The 23,791-nt window shown below is 43.3% G+C and overlaps 1 protein-coding gene and 1 long non-coding RNA gene across 3 annotated transcripts in view; one reads left to right on the top strand and one right to left on the bottom strand.

Moving 5' to 3' along the window:
• Positions 1-23,337, top strand: part of LOC118549474 (uncharacterized) — a 108,989-nt gene extending 85,652 nt beyond the window's left edge. Inside the window, exons 4-7 of one of the 2 annotated variants that reach the window (XR_013442564.1) lie at positions 8,925-9,132; positions 18,701-19,051; positions 20,450-20,671; positions 21,779-23,337. This is a non-coding gene — a long non-coding RNA (uncharacterized LOC118549474). The remainder of the gene's footprint in view (positions 1-8,924; positions 9,133-18,700; positions 19,052-20,449; positions 20,672-21,778) is intronic. The other variant, XR_013442565.1, reaches the window with a different exon arrangement.
• Positions 17,981-23,791, bottom strand: part of TECTA (tectorin alpha) — a 68,242-nt gene continuing 62,431 nt past the window's right edge. The window contains exons 20-23 of the mRNA XM_078058848.1: positions 20,440-20,602; positions 19,195-19,282; positions 18,804-18,920; positions 17,981-18,198 (exon numbers count right to left, since the gene is read on the bottom strand). Coding sequence (XP_077914974.1) covers positions 18,098-18,198; positions 18,804-18,920; positions 19,195-19,282; positions 20,440-20,602 — 469 coding nt within the window. The 3' untranslated portion in view covers positions 17,981-18,097. The remainder of the gene's footprint in view (positions 18,199-18,803; positions 18,921-19,194; positions 19,283-20,439; positions 20,603-23,791) is intronic.

Consider the following 23,791-nt stretch of genomic DNA (forward strand, 5'->3'; position numbering starts at 1 on the left):
TCCCTACTGCACGCACTCGAGGGCAAAATTGGCCAAACCCCTAGCCTGCAGGGCACGGGCGTATCCAGGCCTGAAACTCCTCTGCGAGCCCTCTTCCAGGGAATGAGCTGCCTTCCTTCAGGCAAAGCCTTTCCACAGTCTTGGCAAGACCAAACTGGGTTGTCTGTCTAGATTTTCTCTCGGGGTCCCAGATGATATTAGATCTCACCACAACTGCTTAAAAGACACCTCGATGGGCCCCCTTTCTGCCATTTTATTGTTGGCAGGATCCTTTCTTTTTCCTTTTTCAATCCCTCTCTTTCCCTTAGGCTGGATTCCTTCCGTTCCACTTAAATCAGCCCCTGTAGAGGCCACTGTAACCATGGGCCAATTAGCCACGGGCAAGGACAGATTAGAGAAGTCCCGAACCATGCCCCAGGGCTGGCTCTGAGATTGGTCTTTCCTACCAGAGGAAAACAATTCTTTGGGCTTCTAAAATGCTGGGCATGCAAGGCAAGTTTCAATCCCAGTTCACACACAATTCCATGAAGTTCTTCCACAGAAGTCCAGTGTAACGATAGAGGGGAGGGCACATGCCCTTCCTCGGGCCAGGGTATCTTACTGCAGCGTTTACCCAATTGATCAAATCAGTTAAGCGCCCGCGATTCTCACCCACGCCGGCGCACACCATCTCCACCACAGGGCAGGTGGAACAGCGGCTGAGGCCATCCCCGACATCCCAAACCCATCCGACACAACCCCATGTCCCCCAGTACCCCCCAACCTCAACAACCAAGCTGCCACCCCTCGCTGGCCCCCCACCCCCACTTGAAGCAGCTGGTTAGCTCCACCAGCCCTGCGGCAGAACATTCCCCACCCAGAGCCAACACTCCTCTCCTCTGTCCAGTGTGTTCTTTACTCAACGGCTCCCCCGCCGTGGGGACTCACAATGCACACAGCAATGGCCAGGCTACTGCAAGACTTCATTCATTGATCCCCTGGGTGTTCTCTGGGTGTCCTCTACTCACACGCCAATCCCAAAAGCTCCAGAGACCTGGCTGTCTTCCCATGTGGCGGTGGCTGGCCAGTGTGGGACTCCCCCCGACATTGACCTCTCCCCCAGTGGCCCCTCTACCCACACTGGTTCCCTTTTCGCTCTCCTGCCTGGCCTGCCAGGGGTTAGAAAGTGGAGGAGAGCCAGTAAAGTATCCTCCAGCCTGAGAAGTCACTTGAAAAACTGAAGAACGAAGCCAGCCACTCCCCGCCACCCGCACAGTATTATGCAGGGTAACTCACCGACCAGGACTCGGGAGGGCGAGGACCCAGCCTGCAACCTGCCATTCTCCACAACTCCTCGCCCTGTCTGGCCCTCAATCCCCAGCTTTATGGAGCAGGGGCGTGGTGGTGAGGTCACGGGGTAGTTATCCAAATGGGCACCATCTGTGGGCCAGAGGGTCTATACTCATTACCTAAAGTGGGGCCTTCTGTGCGCCACTTCAGAGCGGATCAGAACAAGCTTTCCCCCCATTCCAGTGAGGGCATACATTAACCTCCACGGGGCCTGGAACACGTAGTCCCAAGGGAGGTCGGCACGGAGGGCCACAGACGGAGTCCGTGTTGTCAGCCCTCCCACAGCTGGAGCAAGGACAATTCGATAAACGGTGCTTGGGCTATTTGTTACCAACTGGAAAGAAAAAGTGAACTTATCCCAATCTCACACAAAAAATAAAACCTAGTAAATTAAAGACTTAAATATATAACTTGAAATTTTAAAACCTTTAGCAGAGCTTCATGAACTTGAGGTAAGAAAGGATTTCTTACTACTAACCATTGATTGGTAAATCAATTATATTAAAATTAAGAATGTGGGGCACCTGGGTGGTTCAGCTGGTTAAGCGTCTGCCTTCGGCTCAGGTCATGATCCCAGGGTCCTGGGATTGAGTCCCACATCGGGCTCCCTGCTCAGCGGAGAGCCTGCTTCCCCCTCTCCCACTCCCCCTGCTCGTGCTCTCTCTCTCTGTCAAATAAATAAATAAAATCTTTAAAAAAATAAAATAAAATTAAGAATTTATATTGCTTGCAAAAAAATAGAGGGAGGGTAAAAAGAGTTCACAAATTGGGAGAAGATTTTTTTTTTAAGTAGTTAACATGCCCAGTATGGAGCCCAACACGGTGCTTGAACTCACGACCCTGAGATCAAGACCTGAGCTGGGATCAAGAGTTGGGACGTTTAACAGACTGAGCCAGCCAGGTACCCCAGAAGATATTTTCAACATATGTAATCATAGAGATTACAGTCCAGAATATAAAATAACTCTATGAATCCATAAAATGACAATTTATTAGAAAAATGAGCAAAAGACATCAACAGATGGCACAGAAGAAGAAACAAAACTGAGTCATAAATTCATGTAAAGATACTTAACCTTAATAGTAATCAAGAAAATTTAAATTAGAGACACAAGATACTATTTCACACTCAACAGATTGGCAAAAATAAAAAAGCTTTCCAAAACCAGGTGTGGGCAAGGAGTCCAGTCAATGGCTTCTCTCATGCATTTTCCTCAAGGGCACAGTGGGATACAATCACTTTGGAAAACTGTTGGCATCACGTTGTAGAGCTGGACATCCCCTATGAGCCGGCACATCCACTCCTGGATATATACCTGCAGAAACAAAAATGTGCATGGTGGCACTGTTCGTAATAATAGTAATAGAAACCTGGATGCAATGAAAATGTCCTTTTGTAACAGAACGGTTCCTAAGTTGTGGGTTGTTCCTCTAACGAAGTACTATACGGAAGTAGAATGAATGAACTAGAGCTATGCACGTGAACACGGATTGCTCTCCAATGACGGTGCTGAGTGAAAAAAGCAAGTCAGAAAACGCATGTGGTATGATCCATCTTATATGTAGTTTGAACACAGGAAAAAGGAAGTGTTGCATTGTTTGGGGATACATATGTAGTGGTAAAAATATAAGGAAAAAAGAATGAATGATTAAAAAGATAACGGGTATGTGCGGAGGAGGAGGGTTAGGTACATAGGTTTGCTGGGGAGAGCCAGGCGAAGAGGTTTCAAGGTACTGGTAATATTCTATTTTGTGACCTGTATAGTTGGTTCATGAGCCTTTGGTTTATTATAATTCTTTCTTTATCGTTATTCACTCTCGTATATAGATGACATATTTCACAACAAAAAGTTTAATTAAAAGTTTACAATTCTGCAAAGTGTGTATTTGGACACTTCCTTTGATTATTTACCAACATGCATCTCAAAGCTTTTTAATAAATTAGAAGTCACATTCATAAGCAAAAATAACATTAACACTAGAAAATCTTATTAATTTGCTGGTATTTGCCTGATGATTACAGAATTCCTGGATAAGTATTTAAAATCTTCAAAAATAATGAAGCCTATTCTATCACTTTGTTCTACTCAGATACTACTACATAATAATCATTTAAAACCTCATCCTTTAAAAATTTATGTATGCTTTATAATATACATAATAGTAAACTAGTACGGAGATCTAATTTTTTCACTAAATCACCAATACTAAATGGAGGCCCGCCTAAAAAATGTCTTACTGCATAGGCAATCAAAACATTTAGAGACCATTGCTCAAGAAACAGGCAGTGTGGGTGCCTGGGTGGCTCAGTCGGTTAAGTGTCTGCCTTCGGCTCAGATCATGATCCCAGGGTCCTGGGATCGAGCCCCGCATCAGGCTCCCCACTCAGCGGGAAGCCTGCTTCTTCCTCTCCCACTCCCCCTGCTTGTGCTCCCTCACGCTCTCTCTCTGTGTCAAATAAATAAAAAAAATCTTAAAAAAATATACACAGGCAGTGTTTCTCTGACTGAAGATGCCCACGAGTCTCCTGAGCACCTGTTTATTTATTTATTTTTTAAAAAGATTTTTATTTGAGAGAGAGAATGAGAGGGGGGAGGGGCAGAGGGAGAGGGAGGAGTAAACTCCCCACTGAGCAGGGAGCCCGATGCGGGGCTCCATCCCAGGACCCGGAGATCATGACCTGAGCCAAAAGCAGATACTCAACCGACTGAGCCACCCAGGTGCCTCTCCTGAGCACCTGTTTAAAATGCTGTCTCCTGGACATAACCTCCAGGATTCTGATTAAGTCGGTATGGAGAGAGACCCTGGGTCATGTATTTTTAATACACACCCCGGGCTATTCTGATGCTTGTGGCTCACTGGCCCCAATTTTGCAAGTCAAGCCACATCTTTACAGAGCTAGGTCCCCAGACTGTGCAGAATCGCTTTTCCTGAATGGAACTTTGACATGATGCCACTGACTTTCACGGAGGGGCTCTGTAAGAACGGAATGGCCCTTCTAAATTCATGCTAGCACCTAGAATAAAGATGTAATTGATGATATAATATATGTAGAGGGCAGATCATGGAGCCTAGTACAGAGTGCATTTTCAATAAATGGTGGCTTCTTATTGTTATAATTCTGTTTTATGTATTAATTCTTCTTATGAGAGCACTTAAGAGCAAGTTCTTTCTCTTAGTAGAGGGAAGAATTATGCTGTTCTTTATACCATGGCAATTTGACAGTCTGGTTCTTAGTTCAATTTATTTTGATACTTGGTTTAAACGGCTATCAAAGCTGACAAAATGTATCTCCCACGGATATGTAGATCTCAACAGAAGAAGTGACTCATTGGTTGGACTTACTAAATGATTATACCTATTTTTCCTACCTCACTAGTTATTCTAAGCAATTTGTGTGTGTGTGTGTGTGTGTGTGTGTGTGTGTTTACAATAGACACTCAACCGAGTGACGTTTGCATTATTTTCTAGGGAGCTTGGAACCAAATCAGTGGCTCTTAGCACCCAGGTAGAATTTTATGACGTGCAAAAAAGCATCTAATTTTTCATACTGTTTTATATTCTTACCCTTCTCACCTACTTCTAAATGCTATTTTTTTGGTTATTTCTGTATTCCTTTTATTGCTGAAAGAGTCGTTGGAAGGCAGTGAGAGGAAAGAAAGGGAGAGAGGAGTGGTGGGGAGGAACATGGCTGAGCGTGGCGGAGAGCAGGCGTGGGTAGGCAGGAGGGAGCGAAGTGTCTTGGTCAGCCGGTTCCTACATTGTCCTGGTACCGTAATCAGAAGTCGGGGTCAGATATCCCATCCATATTACAGTCTTTTGTGGCTATTTTGCTTCTTCTCTCATGGGTATTTATCTACCAATTCTATATTCATTACATAAATACTACCAAATTAAGAAGCTCTTTTGTGGAGAATTATCTGTGATTTTTGCTTATGAAGTGGTCTCCATTGCATCCTGAAAGGTTTGAGATGCAGCTTTTCAACTGCTTGGGGAACATTTCCAAGTGTTCAATTTAGACAGTAACAGGAGGGGCAGTCCTTTGCCCGTTTCTCTTGGATTCTTTTCCTGAACCTAGAAAATTTATTTTAATTAGTCCTTAAGTTTTCGTTGGTTGAATTTTCGTAGGTTAAACTATACTGTTACCATTCCAACTAGTCCTAATAGAACTTTGTGAGGATAGACGGTTTTGAAAAGAAGTTTCTATTTTTAAATGCTAGTTCAGAGCAGATTTTCATCTTACATTTCTACCTGCTGGTAACATTTAGCAAAAAAAAATATCCAAGTACAATAATAATGGGTCTGAAATGAGTGTGTTTACATAATTTTTAATAAATGAAAGCTACTCATTTTCTTTTCATCAATGCTTCACTGTTTTTAATGGCTTTTAATTTCTCATGCCTTTTTGGAAAGCCTGCATGCTTGATAATTTTCCTTTTTAAATAGTACTTCATTATTCAGAAACACCAGCCAGCTGTAGAGAGTATTCCCATAAGAGCTATGTATGAACGCTTTTACAGTAAGTGGGCTAGTATTTTTAAGATGTTAATAACTTTGCTGAATTGGTCCCTCCTCAGGTTGCAGCTAAAATTAATGGGGGGAAAAAACCCAAACAATCATCGACTTTACAGGACAGCCAAATAGTATAAGGAATGGTGAACAAGCAAAACAGGTGTGAAATAATAATGGTATACTCTCTTGCTGACAATGAAAAGTAGTTTTACAAGAAGAAATTTATTCTTATACCTTTTTAATAGTTGATAATGTCACTAAGGAAAGAGAACTTGTAAAATGCCAGTTTTATTGGCATTCTTCTTTTTTTTTTTTAAGATTTTATTTATTTATTTGACAGAGAGAGACACAGCGAGAGAGGGAACACAAGCAGGGGGAGTGGGAGAGGGAGAAGCAGGCTTCCCGTGGAGCAGGGAGCCCGATGCGGGGCTTGATCCCAGGACCCTGGGGATCATGACCTGAGCCAAAAGCAGATGCTTAATGACTGAGCCACCCAGGCGCCCCTACTGGCATCCTTCTAAACACAATTCTCTACTAGCTTCTCCTGGGCACGTCTATCGTACAAGGCTAATTGATGACATTGAGATAATAATAAAGATTGGAAAAAACCCTACTATCCACTTATTATATACAAAGCCCATGTTAGGTGGCTTAGATTTGTCACTTCACTAAACACTCTGAACAACCACAGGGGACAATGGTATTATCCCTACTTGGTAGAATTTATGGGTTCTCAGAAAGATTAAAAAACTTGCCCAAGATCTTCTTGTACTCAACATAGTTGGCGACTCTGTTCTGCTTGAAATACCCTCTTTCCTGGGTACAGTCACGTTTCCTCTTGGGCTCTCCTTGGCTTTTTCTGGCCATTCCTCAGTTTCTCTTCAGTCATTTCTCCCTCTCTTCCTAACCTCTCAATGTTGATCCTGTAGATTCTCAGGCCCCTTGAGATTGAGGCTCCATCTAGTCTCTCTCTCAACTCTGTCTTCAACGTAAAATGCTATCTAGATGTACATGATTCCTATATTTGGTTTATCACCATCCCAGACTAGTCTGACGAGTTCCTGGCATATCTCTTACTGCCTACTTGACACCTCTACTTGGATCTCTTACAGACATCTCATGCTCAACATGTACAAAATTGAACACTTGATTTCTCCCTGAAACTATTTCTCACTAAGTTTCTCCATCTCGGTAAGTGACATCATCATCCACCCAGTGGTACAAATCAGAAACATTTTTGATTTCTATCTTTCTCCTATCTTCAAATCCAATACATGACCTAGTCCCATAGCTTGTTCCTCCAAAATAGAGCTCAAAGCCGTCCCTTTCTTTTCATATCCTTGGTCCTTGGGCTTTTGCCAATACTCCAGCCCTACACAAATATAGTAGTCACTGTACTTCCTGCTTCCTCCTCTCTCCAAATCCATCCTCCATATAGTATTTGGAATTGTTTTTAAATTGTAAATGGGGGGGATAAGTAGGCGGAGCATGGAGGATTTTTAAGATTAGAGGATTTTCTATATGCTACTCTAGTGGCAGGTACATGTCATTCTCTATGCTTCAAATCTGCACCTTGTCAAAACCCATCGGATCTACAACCCCCACAGTGAATCCTAATGTAAACTATGAACTCTGGGTGATGATGTGTCACTTAAGGTCATTGACTGTAACAAATGAACCACTCTGGTGGGGGATATTGATAGTGGGGAGGCTGTGCAAAGGTGTGGGCAGGGGGTATTTGGGAAATCTGTCTTCTGCTCAGTTTTGCTGTGAACCTAAAACTACTCTAAAAAATAAAGTATTTTTTAAAAAGATTTATTCATTTATTTTAGAGAGAGAGAGAGAGCATGTGCAAGCAGGGGGAGAGGCAGAGGGAGAGGGAGAGACAGAATCTCAAGCACACTCCCTGCTGAGCGTGCAGCCCGATGCAGGACTTGATCTCATGACCCCAAGATCATGACCTGAGCTGAAATCAAGAGTCACAAGCTCAACTGACAGAGCCACCCAGGCGCCCCCAAAGTAAAGTATTTTTTAAAAAGTAAACTGGATGATACCACTCTCCTGCTGCTTATAATCTTCTAGTGGCTTATAATTTGCCTTTGAAATAAAATCCAGGTGCCTTTTTGTGGCTGCCAAAACCCCTGCCTATCTCTCCAGCCCCAGCTATGCCAGTCTAGAACTTTCCGCCCATGCGGGCTCCTTCTCATCTCTGTGAATATGCCACTCGAGTCTCCCGGCCTTGCCTTTGCTCCAGCCTCTGTCTGAAATGCCTCCTCGGATGTGCCCTCCTTCATCCTTGCTTGTTTCCTTCTTTTTTCTCAAATCTCAGCTGAAGCAAGGCCATCTCCGAGGGCCTGCCTGACCGCTGTATCTAAATGAGAACTCCACCCCCATTTCTTCTCGAAACGTCCTCTTTGTTTTCTTCACAAGACTCTTCTCCACCGGGCGCCTGGGTGGCTCAGTTGGTTAAGCGACTGCCTTCGGCTCAGGTCATGATCCTGGAGTCCCTGGATCGAGTCCCGCATCGGGCTCCCTGCTCGGCAGGGAGCCTGCTTCTCCCTCTGACCCTCCCCCCTCTCATGTGCTCTCTCTCTCTCTCATTCTCTCTGTCTCAAATAAATAAATAAAAATCTTTAAAAAAAAAAAAAGACTCTTCTCCACCAAACTCTAAATTCTATTGAGGGCAAGGACTATATCTGTTCTCATTTACCAACTGTAGACCTGATGTCTGGCACAAAGTGCGCCATCAGTAAATATTTGATGAATCAATGAATGAAGGAATGAATGAATGAATGAAGTGCATCTGGCTAGCAAGTGGTGAAAGTAGGGTTCAAACCCAGAAACTGTATGACTCTATAATCTGTGTTCTGTACCATTATGCTGTGAGTAAAATTAATTCATCTTCGGTGGCATTGTAGTGGGAAATGAATTTTATTATAAAAATCTAAAATTCTTTTGACATGGGATAATCCATCTGATAACCCTTCAGTGACAACAGAATGCTTGGCTAGCCTCTATCCTCCAAATGAACGGTGCTGTTGGATAACGTAAAGTATGCCATATTTGGCATTTTGTTTATTAAGATGCCTAGACAAGGTCCCCCGCCGTGATTCTTTCAACTCGACCAAATCCTCTGTGAAATCAGATAAAATGACTTTGGGAAAGTTATTTAACCTCTTCCGACCGCCGGTCCTTCATCTATAAAATAGCGAAACAATGACTTCGTGGGATCACTTAGGAGGACTAAAGGAAATCATAGATGAAACGTCCTCACCACGGGGTTCGTCTAAGGTGAGCAAATAATAACTGTGGTTCTCTTTTTTAGAAAAAAAAGTCTTAATTCTTCAGTTGATTGAAAAACTCTAATAATCCTACTTTAAGGCTAACTAACCAGGGTTCCTTTTTTAAGCTATTTCTAAGCTCTGACATGGTTCAGATGCACTGGATTGACATGCCAAGTCATCAAAAACTAACAATGACATAGGGAGAAGACAGGCGGGAGGGCTGCCCTTGCAGGGGACCTTCGAAATCCGCAGGCAGGCTCTAAATCTGGACCAACCAGATTCTCAATCTCCTCTGAGTTCACACTTTATTCCACAGGTAGCAACCGCCCTGGGTTTGAAGTCGGTACCATTCCTGCAGTTTGTGTTTGGCTCCTAAGTTTACATTCCCACCAAGGCACAGCTTTGAGGAATGTACAAGAAAAATAGGGCAACATACCTGCTCTTTGCTAAGTTACTTTTCAAGAGAAGTTTGGTTCTGTTCATTGATTCTGCCTGGAAGAACAATAACAACAAAGTAAAGCAAAAACTGATATTTAGGGATGGGAAATTGTCTTTCTTTTTTTTCCTTTTGCCTCACAGAACATTGCTGTCCAGGATTTGCCAAGCGCTCTACTTCATGTGCTTAATGAAAGTCGTGGGTCCCATTTTTCTTGAGATCAGTTGGAAAGGGATATTTCTTTCCTAGGAAAAAATGTCAGAATTTCTTTTCTCTCTCTCAGGTTTGGGATGTTATCGTGACAAAACCAGACAAGCTGGTGGAAGAAGCCACAGAGTTTTTAGAGAATGTGGAAATGTAAAAAACGGAATTGAATGGATTTAAAAAATTTAAAGTTGTCATTGAAGTATAGCTGACATATAACATTAGATCAGTTTCCCGTGTACAACATGGGCAATCCAAAAGTTCTATACCTTACGAAATGCTCACTACCATTAGTGTATTACCATGTCATTGACTATACTCCCCATGCTGCCCTTTTCATCCTTGTGACTTATTTATTTTATAATTGGAAATTTGTACCTCTTAACCCCCCTTCACCCACTTTGCCCATGCTCCCACACCCTCCCCTTTGGCACCCACCAGTTTGTTCTCTGAATTTATGAGTCTGTTTCTCTCTTTGTTGCCATTGTTGCTATTTGTTCCTTGGTTTTGTTTTTCGGATTCCACATAAAAGGGAAATCATATGATATTTGTCTTTTTCTGTCTGGCTTATTTCACTTAGCATAACACTCTCTAGGTCCATCCATGTCATTGCAAATGGCAAGATCTCATTCCTTTTATGGCTGAGTAATATTCCTACTGTGTGTGTGTATATATATATATCCTTTATCCATTCATCTATGGATGGACACTTGGGCTGCTTCCATATTTTGGTGATTGTAAATCCTGCTGCAATAAACATAGGGGTACAATCTATGTTTCCAAATTGGTGTTTTCATTTTCTTCAGGTAAATATCTAGAAGTGAAATTACTGGATCGGATGGTACTTCTATTTATAGTTTTTTTTATTTTATTTATAGTTTTTTGAGGAAACTTTATACTGCTTTCCAGTGGCGTGATAAATTCCTAGTGCCTTCTAACTCCAGAAAAATTAAATAGACCTTTTGCTAAGTACTTACTTGTTTTGGAGAAGAAAAACGTAGAGCCACGTACTGCCAATTTTAAGATTTATCATAATGATATTATTTCTTACAACTCACCCTGAGGCCTTATGTTGCTGAATACACACCCACACCCACACCCACACCCACACCCACACACAGAAACTGTAAAATTAATGATACCTTAGCTGCCCCTGATGACTGGAACTTGGGCAAAAGGGGATGGCCAAGGAAATAGTTTAACAACATCCTGGGGGAAAACTATTGGTGTTGCTATGTCTCTTATGGATTGGCTTTAATATTTATTTACTTACTGTTCAAGGTAATCAGTTTAATTTCTTCATTTATAAAATCAGTGAAGTCTATTCAAAGATAATTGTATCAAGACACTTTGTTCTTCTCTTCACATGAGTTTAGTGTCTACAAGGAATATTTTATTAAATTCAAACTTTCTTCCTTAGGGTAATCCTGTCTTTACATTTCATTTCTCGGTTCTGGGCTCCATTCGATTTTTACTCACAGCATTAAATCTGAGAGAGTCATTGTTCTGCTTCGTACAGTATTTCCAAATATCTCAGAAAGACAATTAAGATCATTTTCTTCTACCTTTTAATAAAGTCTACTTAGGGGTTTTGTAGTAAAAGTGAACTTTCTTTTTTTGACATTTTTGGAAAGGGAAGATATTTGGATGCCATCTGCTCAGTCTGGCTCCCTCCAGTTCCCATGGGAAGTCAGGACCAGCCCTGCCCCCTGCGTGCTCTCTACCATCCCCAGCTGCGCTTTGTTACGCACCAGAATGAAATGTTTCTTGGCCTTGTTACCTACAGGAATGAAATGTTTCTTGGCCCACCTTCACAAAACTGAAAGGTTATGCCAACCATGTACATTTACACCCTTCTGGTGAGAGGGAAAAACCCAGAATGGGATTGGAATAGATAACGTGGGAATTGGTGAAAATGCTTACAATTATTTACACCAATAAAATAGCCATAGGAAGACTTTGCCAGTGATCAGTGACTCAAGGTCATGGTTTGGGGTGGCATTTAAAGAACCCATGTCTAAGAGTAGACTCAAAGAGAAGGCATTTTGTTGTTTTTGTTGTCATTTCTTTAACAGAGCACTTCAGAATGATGCTTCTTGGTAGAAGACTTAGAAATTCACCCACACAGCTTACGACATTTTATTATGAAATTTTAAAAATCGCCATCCAGTTTTAAGTTCTATAGTTTCATCCTCCCATCAAAGTATAGAAAACTCTAAAGCAGAGGAAGTAGAAACAGTTCACATTGATGTTGCTGTGAGGTTCTTTGGTGTCTATGAGTCACGGGTGCCTCTTTGGAGGTCTACCAGGAGAGTTGATTTGTGATGAATTTGTGTTTCTAGAGCATAATGCCTAGAAATACCATGAGGTCCTCATGTGTTGTGACTGTTGGAAACCGCTTTTCCTAAAATAAAAAATATTTAGATCCGTATAATGATGTGTTTCCCAATGATTTAGGCAGCCTGGGCTTTTCAGGGTGATTTGCCTAAATAGCATGCATTTAAACTGATTGCAGTCATTGGGTAAATTGTTCACTGTGGTCCAGGGCTAAGATTTCTCTCCCTCTCTTGACTCAGTCCTTGGATTCCACTTAAAGTTAATTAACGAAAGTCATGGTTAATGAGAAGGACGAGGCTAAAAGTATGATTCAAAAATGCCAGCACTTGGGAGATGGAAATAAAGTCTACAGTGGCCGAGCATCTCCGGGCTCTGCTGACCTTGACTTAATATTCAGAATATTCTCACAGCTCTTCTTCGCTTCATTTTCTGCCTTGAATATTCCGATACGACACTTAGACATTTTCACATTATGTGTTCAATCATTTTCCCCTTGTCGAATTAGTTTGCCAAATTGCTTTCTGATCAGGATTCTGCAGGAGAGCAGGCTCCCTCCTTTGTGTGGACGCAGCTATTCCTTATAGCAGTTTGTGGTCATGGACACAGAGACTCATGGACAGCGTGATTGAATATACACTTTGTACCTCTTTGATTTGAATGGTCCATGTAGATATGTAGAATACGTTTAAAGACCAGGACAGCCGGTTGCATTAAGAATGTTTATGGCAGTTCAGAGGAAAATACTGGGAACCATATATTTTCTGCCTTTGCTTAACATATAATTAATAGCATATTTCTATGTGAATATAGTCTTTAAATCAAAAACTTCCATAAGTTCTGGATAGATCCAATGCAAAGACTTTCAAGACCTAAAGTAATGAAATATGTTCTCCCTTTTGATAGATTTTTGCCCAACTAGAAAAGGGTAATATCTGTGGATTTTGCTAAACTATCCCAGGAAGAAATTCAAGAGTAAGGGGGAAAATTTCAGACTTCTGTGTCTAGGTTTTTGGTTCCTAAAAGACTTAAAAGGCTACTATCATCCTCATTGTCTCATGACCAGTTGGAAATTATGAGATAAAGCTACAGGCATGAGCACACATACATGGGTGGGTGGGGCTTTTTTCTTCAGTTAGTACTTGATGCCGGTGTATGTGAAATACCATTTCGAGTTAACACCCTTCCTCTAATTTCCCTGTCAAAATGCAGCATGATTTAGTATTGAACAATATTAAATATAGGTAGGATAGCACTGAAAGTTATGAAAGATGCTACATGAACATAAGGTACTGTGATTTCATCTAATGAGAGCACATCTTAGTTTTGAAACTATTTCACAATCAGTGTCATACGCTAACGGATAAAACAGTGGCTACCCCAGAGGCTACATGCAAACAGAAACAACAAAACGTACAGTGAATGCTCTCCCTTCATTTGTTTCCTTAGCAAATAGAATTTGATTGCCGAGTTCTTCACGGAACGATGAGTCTTTTTGTGTTTTATTTCTATCTATAGACACAGAGCCCTGTCCCTCTGCCATGGAGTTGTCTTATATGAGAATTGTATTTCAGCAAACATAATTAAACCATCACAAACAGAGAGTTCCATTAGTCAGACCAGAGTTATTGCTGTTGTGCTTTGGATGCATTTGCAAGTATTTCACATTCTGCTGGGGGAAAAGAAAGACCGCTAAATATTTCATGGGCTTTTCTTGATCACATTGTTTATTTCTCAATGTTTTAAAGAGATACTTAATTTTTCCCGACAGCTATTTTTGTCAACACGTTGGAGATATAGATATTAAGGGCAAAATTTGCATTGGATGCTAAAAGCTGGTATTTTCCTGGAATGATGCGTACTGCGTGCATTAAAATAAATCTCACACTGTTCCCCCAGAAAATATCCTTGGCATTTGATGTGTTCTCTAAAGCTATATTCTGGTAATGCTCTGCATCTAAGGTTTCGAGGAGGGGGAGAAATCATATTTTGATTGGTGTGGTTCAATAGACATTTGGGTTTCATGCAAAAAATAAAAAGAGGACACTAGAGGGCGCTGTTTGATTTTCTTTTTTCCCTCTCTTGTGCCTCAGATACCAGTGCATCAGGGCACTGAAAAATGCCATCGTGTTCTCCTAACCAGGGCCAAACTGCAATGAAATACAGGGTGTAGAAATCTCCTGAGTTCCAAGAGGGAGGCTGGAAGCTTCAAAATGGGGTAGATGCTAAATTAATTCAGCAATAGTAAACAAGTAATTCTTTATTACACTAAACCTGCTTGATTGTCATCTTTTGAGAATTACTTAATTCCTTTGGTTGAAAGAAATTTTATTAGATTTCAAGCTCTCACTAAATGTCAAATGGTACTAAAAATAGCTAGAATATTAGACAATGTAAAACAATTAGTGCTCTCAAGTTTTGCCATCAGGACTTTGAGTAGCTCACATACCTACTACTGGTTAAGAAACTAATTATAGAATTCCCAATTGTCAGAAATGCCAGACCTCAAGATGTTGTTTCTTTTGATATCAGACAAATACCAAGTTAATAAGATTCCCAATTAACTTCCTTTTTAACCTTTGCTCAGCAAGCGCCTTATTTTTCCTCCCCTTCCTTGAGGCAAATCCCTTTGAGTGGCAGGAAAAGGCAATGTTCTGGAGTTAATCTAAATAAATACTGTCGTATGATTTACATTTGTATAGTGTCACTTTCTAACATAAGAATATTTGAAAAGAAGCTTAATATTCTCCTTTTCCAGAAGGAAAGTTTAGGTATCACGCTGTGGAGTGATTTGTTTCAAGCAGAGAATTAGTAGAAGGGTCAGGATCATCTTCCAGTTCTGCCTTCCCGATAGTCAGCTAAGGGGCCTGTTTGGTTTTAGTTCTGTAAAAATATTTCCTTTGAATACAGATAGGAGTGATTGACTCAAAGATCACATGACAGCTGTCCCCAGGATTTCCAGTTCTTCTGCCTTCCAGGCTCACTGGAAGCTCGTTCTTCCCTGCTCTCATTACAGCCATGCAACTTGCTTCGGACAATGAAATGCGAACAGAAGTGATATGGCGTCCCTTCCCGGGTGTGATTCTCCCCTGGCCTAGGTGAACCCCCAAGCCTGGTGTTGAGCCGGCAGCATCACTAGCTAATGAAGTCTCAAGAGATAACAAGTGTTGGCAAGGATGTGGAGAAAGGGGAACCCAGGTGCACAGTTGGTGGGAATGCAAATTGGTGCCGCCGCCGGGGAAAACAGTATGGAGGTTCCTCAAAAAACTAAAAGTAGGACTAGTGTACAATCCAGCAATTCCACTTCTGGGTAATTATGCAAAGGAAACAAAAACACTAACTTGGAACGATATCTGCACCCCAGGTTCACTGTGGTGTTACTTACAATAGCCAACCTCCGGAAACAACTAGAGTCCATCGAGGGACAAATGGATCAAGAACTGGTGATACACACACACACACACACACACACACACAATTATTCAGCCACAAAATAGAGAAGGAAATCCTGCCATTTGTGACAATATGGATGGACCTGGAGGGCATTATGCTAAGTGAAATAAGTCAGAGAAAGACAAATCCCACATAATCTCACTTAGACATGGATTCTTAAGAAAAAGAGAAAAGAAGAAGAGTTCATAGATAAGGAGAATTGCCAGAGGTGGGGGGGGGCAGTGGGTAAAATGAGTGAAGGGGGTCAAAAATGTACAAATTTCCAGTTATCAAATAAATAAGTCTTGAGGATGTAATGGATGACTATAGTTAACATCTTGAGGATGTAACGACTATAGTTAATAATACCGTGTTGCATATTCTAAAGTCAGTAAGAGAGGAGATCTTAAAAGTTCTCATCACAAGAAAAATATTTGTAACCATGTAAGGTAACAGATGTTAACTAGACTTATCATGATGATCATTTTACAGGACCAGAGCCCACTGGCATAGGCAAGAAAGAAACCTTAGTGGTTTTTTTTAAAAAAAGATTTTACTTATTCATTTGAGAGAGAGAGAGAGAGTGCACACAAGCAGGGGGAGTGGCAGAGGGAAAGGGAGAAGCAGACTCCCCACTGAGCAGGGAGCCCAACGTGGGGCTCGATCCCAGGACCCTGGGATCACGACCTGAGCTGAAGGCAGACGCTTAACCATCTGAGCCCCCCAGGTGCCCCAGAAACCTAGTGTTTAAGTCACTGAGATTCTGGGGCATTCTATTACGGCACCACAACCTAACTTCTCCTAATGATAGACACACTAAGGATGTCAACCAAGTGACAAAACCAAAGGCCAAGAATAAAAGTGTGGCAAGAACAGGTTTAATTAAAAGAGTTAAAAAAAAAAAAACCCAAAACTCAACAAACTATAGTCTTTTATTTAGAACTTTCTAATGACTTTGATAAGAAAATCAACAAAGGGAAGTTGTTAAATATGAAAACACTTCCTCCTTATGTGTTTTTAGTTGAGATTCATTTCAGGAAATCAAGTAAAATAATCGATGAGATATTCTTGTGTTCAACTCAGAATCTGTCTGATTGTGAACACCTAAACCTTCAACTGTGTCAACGAGACGGTTTTTCATGTGAAAATAGGACATGCACGGAACATTGATTTCTCTCTTGGTGAGAAAGCAGCATTGTGTCTCACTTGCAATAGACAGTTGGGTTCCTTAACCCCTCCCAATGCTCAGCATTTGCCCAGATCTCAAAATGTTCAAGCTGAAGTAGACACATCTTTTTTCTCCAACACCACCAGCTACTCTCTTAGCCACCATGTGTAACTGGCAAGACACGCTAGAATTTGTTGACCCTCCCAGACGACTGGGAAGTCAAAGGACCTCAGCACAGACTCAGTCTACACCCTAACTTCTTCAGCCCAGTGCCAGTGCGGTGTGGTGCCCATTACATGCAAGACAGCACCAATCATGTCCATACCCACGGTTAAGGACGCAAGGATTTATGCTCAGCTTTTCACAGAGTTCCCAGAAAAATGCAAAAATACCATCAGCTTAAATCCAAAACAACTTCAAAATAAACTTGAAGTGGGTTTTACTTTGTTTTGAACCTGAAAAAGAGAGGCAGTCCAGGGATTATATTTAGCAGGCCTCAGGTTTGCAGTTAATCACAGCGAATGCGTGTTTACATACTATATACAAAAGAGGATGCTGTCTCTCTTCTGTCCTGCACCTTCATGTCCTGCTAACTCTCTGTAAGTACACACGACAAAACACATTCAAGCTCTGGCCAGTGGGGTCTACCTGGTCCAACAGCCGCTGCTTTTTTTGAAATCAGAGCATGCTATGTAGTATGCAAAGCTTAATATCAGTAAGAAAGATTCCAGTCACCAAGTACTGAGAGTACTTGAACATGAAGTTTATTTAAGCATAAAACACATTAAAAATTATTTGGTTGATTTGTCAGAGAGAAGGGTCTGGGTCTGGGATGGGAGGTGGGGTTCCCCAGGTCTGCAAACAGTATCCCAAGTGGCCAAGCTGCCGTGGCAAGGTTGAGGGACGTGAGGGTAGGGAAGGAGCTCATCACAAACAGGAGTGAGCAACACATGCATATCGTAGATCAGACACTTCCAAACATCATAAAGATTCCTTAAACCTTCCAGTCATTGCTTCTCAATATTGTTCCCACAGGCCCTTTCTCGGTAAAAAACTATGATCCAGAAACAGCACCGGTTGGACAGATTTCCCTGGTTAGACTTCTCTAACCAGAAGTTTTTTTTCCTTTACTGGTTTTTCATGGGAACCAAAGTTTCTAGTGACAACTGTTTGGACATTTTAGGCAAGATACCTGCTTTTGGGAGCCCCGTTGTGTACTTTGAAACAGGAGCTGGGAATTTCACACATTTCTGGGACTCTGACTATTGGAGGCAGGTGGTATCACTTTGAGATGCTGGACACTTTCAATCAGGCTTTGACTTAAGGGCACACACCTTTTATCCTACAGGGAATTGAAGTGAGTAAATTACAGTACTTTATATAGCAACCTTGAGTTAATTATGAGGTCGTGCCTGATTTATAGACAAAATGCCATAGTGAAATCTGGGTCATGATGAGAAGCAGCGTCCAGACTTGAAGTTCAATGGAAGAATTAGAGGCTGTGAACAGAGAGGAACATAGTAAGTCCTATGAAGAAAGATAGCTCTCTGACAGGAATCAGAACTCTGTGGTACTCAGCTAAATGAATGAGCCCACTTTCTTCATTGCCAAGAACTCACTTTATCCAAAAGGCGCTGACCGAGGCAGGAAAGAAGCAGAATTAACTCAACCTTTAGCAGAGTCCCGCTAACCTCAGGGAAACCCATGTGCTAAGGCAACTGCAAGAAATATCATTTGTTGGATCAACCATCCCAGTCCCAACCACAGCCCAGGTAGACTTGGTGACCAGATTTAAGGCCAATATTTGGTCCTTAAATAGTTGGATAACTTTTTTTTTTTTTTAAATCACCTTCATCTTTTAGATAAAAGAACAGGGACCCAAAGGTTAAAAACATTATTATCTGTATCTATATCAATATCTATATCTATATCTCCAAGATGGTGCTAGAATTCCTTGGCATTCCCGTCATCTTTCCATCTTAATATCTGGAATTTTCATAGGTCAATTGCTGACTGAGTGGGCTTCACGAATGAACGTCTCCTCCTCAAGGGAGAGGGCTCCCTGCACCCCCAGCTGCCTGCCCAGAACAGGGGGTGCATCTACCTCTACAGCTCTGGCCATCCGCCTGCAGGGTCCCCGTGACACAGCTGCACAGGGGCCCATCGACCCGGCTGGTGCAAATCTGCTCACACCCTCCGTTGTCCTCACACCAGTCCAGCCCTGAAAAAGAGCAGCTGGTCAGAACAAGGGCAGGCAGGTCAAATCTTCGACGCCGCTCTCGGGGCAATGCTTTAAAACAGAGGACAGCAAGAAGAAAAGCCCAGCGCCGCTGTGGTGTTTTCAGAATCAAGGTAAAGATTTCATCGGGGTGTCCCTCCACCTCTGGTCGGTCACCAGATTCACGTCGTAGTTGAAACACACCCAAGAGTTAGTCCGAGCCCTCAAATCCCATTGTTTTAATAATTTATAACGTGTTTCGGGGGGACATACATACTTTTTCTCCTAATAGGTCCCACTGAAATGATCTGTTCTTTAGGTTCTTTGGTATAATCTGTGGCAATCCTGGAATTTTGTGGGCAAGTCTGAAAGACAGAACACCAGAGGGAAAATTTCACACAATTAAGCTGATAACTTATTCTTCACCATGTTTCCAACCTCCAAAAGAGGCAGTCGTTCCAGCCTCGAGCGCTATCACTACTCCAATTAATTAGAACCAATGCATTCTTGATCCTGGAGCCCACCGGGACTCTGGGCTTTATGTTGAACAGAATTAAATATATTCTCCACATAAGACTTCGATTCAAAGAGGCTCCCTTCCCAAGGATGAGGACTGTTGGATTGCATCCGGCAACAGGGTAGACAGCCGCATGTGTAAGTGGCTTGACCACAATTCACAGCTTGATTCTGCAAACGCCGGGGAAGCACAAAGCTGGAATGTTAAAGGTTAGGGAGCAGATCCCGGGGCAGTAAAATCTTAGGGACACTGGAGTCTGTGGAGGGGATGTAAGCCTGGCATGGAAGAGAGGACTGGTTTGTCACCTCATTCCAGCAGCCCCTCCAGGAGCCCCTGCGGAGCCTCAGGCCCCGGCGTGGATCTGGATGAGCTGTAGGAGAGTCACTGTCTAAAGAACTCCTGGATAAAGTACCCTGAACCCAGGAGTTTGCTTCGATTGTGCAGTGGAGCTTGGCCCCCACTCTCCCCTTCAGATTCAGGTGGCCTGGCTCCTTGAGACTTGGGTGCGGGTGTGGTGGTCCTCAAACAGGGCCAGTTTTGCCCCTCCCTCCCCCGGGGCAGTTGGCAATGCTGGGAGGCATTTTGGGATGTGACAACCAGGGAGGAGGTGCTCTTTGCCTCTAGTGGGTAGAGGCCAGAGATGCTGCTACACATCCTACAAGGCACAGAACAGTCCCTACAACCAAGAACAATTGGGTCCAAAAGGTCAATAGTGCTGAGGTTTCAGAAACCCTGGTCTAGTGCTATGCCCACGACAGACTGACATTTCAGAGACAGAGAAGAGGAGGACATCATTCTACTGCATTCTCTCTCTCCTGTCTGACCAAAGAGGATTGCCGCTCCTAAGCATCTAGGGAGGATTTCGACTTAGCCACTTCCAGGGGCCGCGAGAGCCACAGAACTCCCAGGAGCCAGCCAGATCCTGGCGATCGTGATCCCCGTGCTGGGCAAACCGGGGGCAGTGAGAAATAGGGCGATGCATTTCATTTTCACGCCCTCACTTACTATTTTACAGGAGTACTTTTCGGAATCACACAGTGACACCGCGCAATGAAGATGAACTTCATCGTAATCCCCAATGAACTTGAAGACAGTGACGTGAAAGCGACAGGTTAGGGAGACGCCGTTCTCCTCGATGCCAATGGTGTTATCTTTAATGTTCTGACACCTATTCAGGAGAAAATGGAATCTTTGCTTCACACATTGGCTTCTATTTCATCTAAAGCCGTCATGATAGGTAAGAATGTCTTTGCATTTGAGAGTGACCTCTGGACTGTGTGGGTTTCTCATTTACTCCCACTCCCGTCTGTTTTCATAGTTTGTTTTAAAAGCATCGAATAACACCTCAAATTAATATCCTAACTGCAACTAAAAGCAGGATGACTGCAGGGACTGCCCCCAGTCTCCCCACGGCTTCGGTTTCTCATTCTGCCCCTCACGGAGCCCTGGTTTACTGACACCAACTCAGCAAACGCCATCAGTCCTCACCTCGGCTGTACTTTCTCTGGTTAATTATCAGTGTGTGTATGTGTGTGTGGGGGGGTCCACTGATGAAAACCTTATTGGTCCATGTTAAAATAGGTGGGAGCTGGAGAAGGCAGAGCAGTCCCGGGTGAGCTAAGACGTGTGCGGCAGGCGGCCACCTCTCCTCCCCCCGCCGCCCCCCCTCGTGGTGCAGTGACAGCCACCAGCCTCCCTCAGGCACACGTAGAGTTCCCCAAATGCATCACAGCCCCTTCTGCCCCACTGTCCTTCCGTATGAAGTTTCCCTAATCTGGAAGTCTTCCCACGCATGCACACTCCTGCTCTTTCCCCAGAGCCAGTCTGCGGCTCCCGCTTCTCAGCAGACACGCTCCTACCACGGACCTGACCAGGCGGGAACAGGTGGCCTTTTCTGGATTCCCGGAGCGCGAGAACCCGGATGTCGCCCTCACTGGGTCTCGAACACACTGTAGGGTCTACAGGACGGATCTAAATATCTTTGTGGATGAATGCATGAGTGAACGCATGAACTGTGCCACCGTGGCCAAGGTTGGCCTATAGGGGCTGAGAAGTTATCTAAAAATGATGAAGATAAAGAGTGACTCTTTTTTTTTTTAAATCTTTCCTTCCCATACCCACAGGATTAAATACCTTAGTGATAAGGAAAATTAAAAACCGGAGTTATCCTCCAGCATCCCCACACCTATTAGGTTTTGCAATTAGTCTTCAAGGCGATCGTTTCTTAAATGTTTTGAAGTTAAAGCTTACTTGCCGTACTTTTCCTTGTCACTGTTATTCATTTGAATAATCTAAATGGGTTCAAAGTTTCTAAAATGTTCACAACTCTCCAATCTTCACACAGGCCTTCCCCCTTAACCAGACCACCCCCTCCCAGACCGATGACTTGATATTCAGGTACCGGAAACGCATGGAGCAGAAGGAAGGGGTTGGGGAAGGAGCGACAGGCTCTGTGGATGCCTGCCTCCATGTGAGCACACAAGCCAAGCACTAGAACCCTTTGTCTACCATCAGAGGAACAACTGTCCTTTCCTCTGTCCAGGTGCACGAAGAGGAGACAACAGCGACGGGCATGGTGGGACTTCTGAGTCACTGGGAGATGGTGGTAGCATTGCTGCCCTCCACCGAGCTGACCCCCCAAAATTCTGAAGTGAACCCATTTTGCTGCTCACACGTTCGTCACTGTGCATCAGTTTTCCCACTGGACAAGTTCACTGGGAACACAATAACCACAGCCCTCCAAGAAAGGTCAGAAGGACTCATGAATTAAAATTCCCCCATAGGACGAAAGCAAACAACAGTTTCATCTGGAAGGCCTTTGTTCAGACCCGGGGGAGGCTGCGATTTATGAACACGCGCACTCACTCACTCACTCTCCTCTCTGGGTCAAGTCTATCAAGCACTATTTAAAAACTGCTAAATGCCACTGCGTCCTCCAAAGGAGACACAGGCCCTCCAACCGGGCTGGTATCTGTACAGGGGCTCAGATCTGAGCTCTTTCACTTTAGGAAAGGACTTCGATGGGAAGGAGAGGCATCCAGGCTGCGAGCCACCGAGGAGTCACCACGTCCTTCCCTTTGCCTCTGAAAAGCCCAAGAACCAGCTCAGGAAGTCAAAAGCCTCCGCACCCCGTGCCACCAGTCCTGTCCGGCCGGTTAGGGAGGCTGTGTGTCACGATACTTGAAAGGGTTCCTCTCTGCCGCTGGCTAATTGAGTCACCCTGGGTGAACCGTGTACCTAAATTCTCTGCAAAGCCATGGATATCCAGTTTGCCCAGAACCATACCTTCTTTTGAGAAACTATTCCTTTTCAACCTTGAAGCTAATTGTAGTATCCACAGAGCTCCCTGACCACCTCAGGGTAGGTGTCGACCCAGGCTAGTCATGGGGGTCAGGACACGGTACCCCCCAAAATCGGGCCCCTTGGCATACTGAGTATTTTAAGGTGAAGGAGTTTGAGAAAACAGCAGAGGCAGAAAGGTCACGGTGACCTTCCCCTGACTCTACTCTCCTGAAACAGGTCAAAAAGCCCTCAGGTGCCAGGGGCCCTCCTTCCTTCACAAAAGAAGCATCCTTACCTCCAAAGACAGAGGGACATCAGGAAGAATCCTAACCAAGAGGCTTTGCTAAGCTTCCCCCAGTTTACTACACTTACCACATACCCTTTGACCTCTCATACTTCTCCATGGTCCCTTCTTGGTCTAACCTAGCAGAAAGTTCTCAGGTTCGACCACTTCCTTTCTCCTCATTTCCTTATGGAGGCTTCTGTGTCACCTAAAACCCATATTAAATAAACGTGTATGCTTTTCTCCTGTTAGTCTGTCTTTGTTTAATTTTCACAGCTGGCCAGAACTACTGTTACTTGACATAACCAGTTTTTAAAAAATAAAAATAATTCTCATTATTGTGGTTTGGTCTATAGTCTTTTCTTCTGATTCATTCCTTCTGTAAATTTTGTTATATAACCACCGCGTTTCGGGAAACATAGTAGGTGCCAGGCATTTAGCAGTGAATAAGAAGAAACTCCTTGATTTTATAGGCTATTGTAGTTTCTTCCACTTACTCTCTTATTCTGTTCTATTATTCTAGTTCTTTTCAAATTTTGACAGGTGTCCTGTTCACCAACCTTTCCTTCTCACAATATGCTTTTGTGCAGGTGATCCACATTTCTCTCAAGCTGAAACTCGAAGTCGGCAGGACACAATCCCCTCTTGGATCACATTGCAAACAAAGCATTAATGCCACAAGGACTCGGGGATCTGCTACTAAGTTGCTCTGTGACTTTAAGCAAGTTGCTTGGCCTCCCTGAGCCTCAGCCTGCTCATTGCTCATCCAATGTGTACCTCACAGGCTGTTAA

The sequence above is a fragment of the Halichoerus grypus genome, chromosome 11 (genome assembly GCF_964656455.1).
Source record: "Halichoerus grypus chromosome 11, mHalGry1.hap1.1, whole genome shotgun sequence".
NCBI lineage: Eukaryota > Metazoa > Chordata > Mammalia > Carnivora > Phocidae > Halichoerus > Halichoerus grypus.